This window comes from Haliaeetus leucocephalus, unplaced genomic scaffold (assembly GCF_000737465.1).
Source record: "Haliaeetus leucocephalus isolate CR32 unplaced genomic scaffold, Haliaeetus_leucocephalus-4.0 Scaffold148, whole genome shotgun sequence".
Taxonomy (NCBI): Eukaryota; Metazoa; Chordata; class Aves; order Accipitriformes; family Accipitridae; genus Haliaeetus; species Haliaeetus leucocephalus.
The window spans coordinates 1,444,652-1,448,461 of record NW_010972584.1 but is presented as its reverse complement, the minus strand read 5'-3'; the positions used below and the strand labels follow the sequence as shown (position 1 = coordinate 1,448,461).

The following is a 3,810-nucleotide window of genomic DNA, read 5'->3' as shown; positions in this document are numbered from 1 at the left end:
CCTGGGGCTCCGCTCCCCCCCGCGTCCCCCTGCACCCCACGTACTGTTGCATTGTAGTCGAAGCAGATGTGGGGGCCTTTCCGGTAGCGGGGCCTGTCCACCAGCTCACACTGGTTGGGGTCCCTCGGGGGGGCTTCGCAGGTCAAGGAAACCACCGGGGACAGGGCGATGGGGGCACGTGGGGTGCCCCACGGCCACCCCCAGCCCCTCGGGCCATGGGCTGGCTCCCTCTACCCCTGCCTGACCCTGCAGCTCCCAGTCTCCCCACTCAGCCCCGCAACCCCCACCTGTCCCCTCACCCCCCTCCCATCCCGGGGGGGACGCAGCCGGACCACCAAAGGATACCTCTTACCTCTGCCTGCAGCAGCTTGACGGACTCGCACTGGCTGCAGAGGGGCTTGTCGGCCACCACGAAGAGCAGGTTGGTGTTGGCCAGCCTCTGCGCGTGGAAGAGCCTGGGGGCATGACAGCAGTGGGGACCCCAGTTACCCTGTGCCCCAATTCCCCCCGGTCCCTGGTTCCAGCCCCACTGCTGGGTGGCTCCGAGGAGGCTGAGCAGGTGGCGTGTCCCCATCCCCATCCCCATCCCCATCTCCATCTCCATCCCCATCTCATCTCCATCTATCCCCATCCCAATCCCCATCTCCATCTCCATCCCCATCCCCATCCCCATCTCCATCTCCATCTACCACCATCCTCATTCCCATCCCGATCCCCATCTCCATCTCTATCTCCATCTCCATCTCCATCCTCATCCCCATCCTGATCCCCATCTCCATCCCCATCTCCATCTCCATCTCCATCTCCATCTCCATCTATCCCCATCCTCATCCCCATCCCCATCCCCATCTCCAACCCTGTCCCCACGCTGAGGGGCTGCCCAGGGAACTGGCACCGATGGGCTTGCAGGGCTCGGTCCCACCTGGAGGAACCCTGGGGATGTCACCATCACCCCATGGCCCACGGGGACACTACCGCTGCTCCCTGTCCCCCCTGTCCGGGTACCACAGCCCCCCTGAGCGCTGCATGGCATCTCCCATCGTCCCCGTGCAGGCAGCTGCACGGGGGTCCTGGCAAAGACAGCCTAGGAGGGTGCCCCCAACCCTGCCCAGCTGGTGGGACGGTGGGGACGGACCCACCTGGAGCAGTTGCCGCAGTCGATGATGGCGTTGTAGGTGGCATTGACGGTGCTGAAGTAGTACTGCGTCTGTTTCATGATGCAGCTCGTCTCCCTGGCTTCCATGCTGTCCCCCGCCACCTCCTCTGCGCCGGCACAGCGCCGTGGGCCAGGGGCCACGGACCCCCCCGCCCCGTGCCCCCGCCACGTCCCCTGCCCGCCCCCAGCTCGGGGCTCCCCGGGGACTCACCCGTCTGGAACCAGCTGCTGTAGGTGAGGCCGTACAGGAACTGCTGGAAGAGGGACCTGGGGAAGGAGACCACGGCCACGTCAGCTGTCCCAGCCCCGGGGACACGCCGGCATCACCCCCCGATGGAAATGGCCCTGGGGAGGGGATGCGGCAGGACTCACCAGGCTGCAGCTGAGGTCCACCAGGCAAGGTTCAGGAGATCGGCCACGGTGGGCTGTGGGCAAAGAGGGGGCAGTGAGCCAGCGGGCCCCTGTGCTGGGGACACCCCGCGGGTCCTTGAGCTCCCGGACCGCCTGGCGGCCACCGTTCCCACAGGCACTCACCACGAAGACGCCGCGGGGCGCAGCGCCTGTGTTGCTCTGGGCTTCAGGGGCGCAGACAGACTGGAAGTCGTAGGACTCCTTGCGGGTGTAGAAGGAGTTGTTGTAGAGGGCGGACATCAGGTTGGCGTCCACCTCGCTGAAGAACTTGCCCACCTGGGATGGGGACACCGAGTCTGCACCCAAACACCACCTCACCCTGTGTCTGCCCCGGCGGGGACTCAAGCGGGGCTGTGTCATGCCACCCATGACACGAGCTCACAGCTCTCAGCTCTCCACTGGCATCCCACGCCCAGGAGAGCTGCAACACGGGCAACGCTCACCTGGTACCAGTGGTCCTCCTGGTTGGAAAGCACCAGGAAGCCCCCGTCGTCGATGAGGACGCAGATGAGGTCCTGGGGAAGGACAGCAGCGTCACCCACCCCCTGGCCATGCCCAGGGCAAGGCAGGACAGGCAGGGCGGGGGGGTTGACGGGCAGTCAGGCCGGGGGGGCCAGCCCAGCGTCCCCAAGTCTGGAGGCCACTCAGGAACATCTCAGTGCCGGGAGCACACGTTCTGGGTACAGGGAGCAGGAACAACCACCCACCCTGGGAGGTTTAACAGCCCCCTGGGGGGGGGTCCAGAGTCCAGGGGGCAACCCCAGGGCTTCGTCCCTGTGAGCGGGGTCAGGGGCTGGCTGAGCAACGGGAGCGGCTGGGGGACAGGGTGGGCGCACTCACCCGGACAGCACAGGCAGGGCAGGCAGGGGACGAGGAGCCCTCCCAGCCGTCCCCCGCTGCCCCTGCCTGCTGTCCCCTGCTGCCCACAACCCCTGCCCACCACCCACCTTGTTGTTGGCCTCACAGTCCATCTCGCAGCTGGTCGAGGGGTCGCACTGTCAACCAAAACCGGGGCAGAGGGACAGGTTAGCAGGACCATCCTCCCTGCCAGAGCTGTCCTCCTGGCCAGGAGGCGACATGCCAGGGGGTCAGGGGTTCGGGGGACAGGCTCCCCGAACAGGGTGACGGGCAGGGCTGCGTGGGAGGCACAAGCCCAATGGGGCCACAGGCACCATGTCCTGGCAGTGCCCCAGTCATGTCCCCGGCAAGCAGAGCTCCCTCCCTGTCCCTGTCCCCGTCCCCACGCCGTGCCAGAGCCGCAGGAGCCTTGGGGGACGTACCCGGCGGGCACCCAGCTGGTCGCGGTCCGTCCGGTTGCTCGCCAGCACTTTGAACTTCTCAGCCCAGGCTTCCAGGTCCAGCTTCACCCCCACCACTGGGGCAGCGGGGAGATAGGGTGAGCCCCGGCACGGGGGGGATGATGGGGACCCCCCCAGCCTAACGGTGGGGCACCCAGCCCCCTGCCTACCTGCTGGCTTCAGTGTCTTGCCCCCGATGCTGAGCTCCACGGCGGTGCTCACCAGGATCCCGATGGTGTTGTTCTCCAGGTCCAGCCCCCGGTAGCCGGCTGCAGAGGGCAGGGGTGGCATCAGGGGACATGTGGGGTCAGCGGCAGCCCGTGCCACCCCCCGTCACCGTAAGCCGGCACCCACCGTCTCGGTAGGGTGGCTTGAAGATGTAGCCCTTGTTGTCCAGGCTCCTCCGGTAGAAGCTGGCGTTGAAGGGCTCCGGTTCCTCCTCCCAGTCGTCTGCAGCCCTGGCGGGGAGCAGCCACGGCCATGACTGTCACTCGGCTCCAGTCCCACTCAAGATGGCCCCACAGGAGCAGATGTGTCACCGCGTGGGGCCAGGCACACATGCACCCGCCAGACACTCACTTGTTAGGGAAGACGCGGGTGATGCCCCCATCGGTGGCTGCAAAGACGGCCAAGAGGCTGTACCTGCAAGGAGAGAGGCTGGGCATGCTGGGCATCAGTGGGGTTTTGCTCGGCCCCTGTCCCTGTCCCCACAGGCCGTCCCAATCCCCCTCTGTCCCCAGCCAGCGCTGCCTGTCCTGGGCCACCTTGCCTCCACCTACGTGTTGAGGTCCTGGTCCTTCCAGACCCGCTCCACCAGCTGCTGTGTGATGCCCGTGTCCAGGATCAGGTTGTGCAGGAGGAAATTGTCACCTTGGCAGGAAGATGGAGAGGAGGAGGAGGTGAGGGCTGGCCCCGTGGGGGCCCCCTGCGCCCCCCTGCCCTGCC

At 66.9% G+C, this 3,810-nt stretch overlaps 1 protein-coding gene across 2 annotated transcripts in view; it reads right to left on the bottom strand.

Annotated features, from left to right (window-relative positions):
• The window catches only part of CACNA2D2 (calcium channel, voltage-dependent, alpha 2/delta subunit 2), a 200,840-nt gene that overhangs the window by 734 nt on the left and 196,296 nt on the right, over positions 1-3,810 (bottom strand). For both annotated transcript variants that reach the window (XM_010561578.1, XM_010561579.1), the window contains 13 exons: positions 3,645-3,735; positions 3,445-3,507; positions 3,220-3,323; positions 3,036-3,134; positions 2,848-2,942; positions 2,515-2,562; positions 2,011-2,082; positions 1,691-1,843; positions 1,529-1,581; positions 1,326-1,423; positions 1,140-1,236; positions 346-455; positions 45-133 (listed from right to left, as the gene is read on the bottom strand). In XM_010561578.1, the coding sequence (XP_010559880.1) occupies positions 45-133; positions 346-455; positions 1,140-1,236; positions 1,326-1,423; positions 1,529-1,581; positions 1,691-1,843; positions 2,011-2,082; positions 2,515-2,562; positions 2,848-2,942; positions 3,036-3,134; positions 3,220-3,323; positions 3,445-3,507; positions 3,645-3,735 (1,172 nt within the window). The remainder of the gene's footprint in view (positions 1-44; positions 134-345; positions 456-1,139; positions 1,237-1,325; positions 1,424-1,528; positions 1,582-1,690; positions 1,844-2,010; positions 2,083-2,514; positions 2,563-2,847; positions 2,943-3,035; positions 3,135-3,219; positions 3,324-3,444; positions 3,508-3,644; positions 3,736-3,810) is intronic.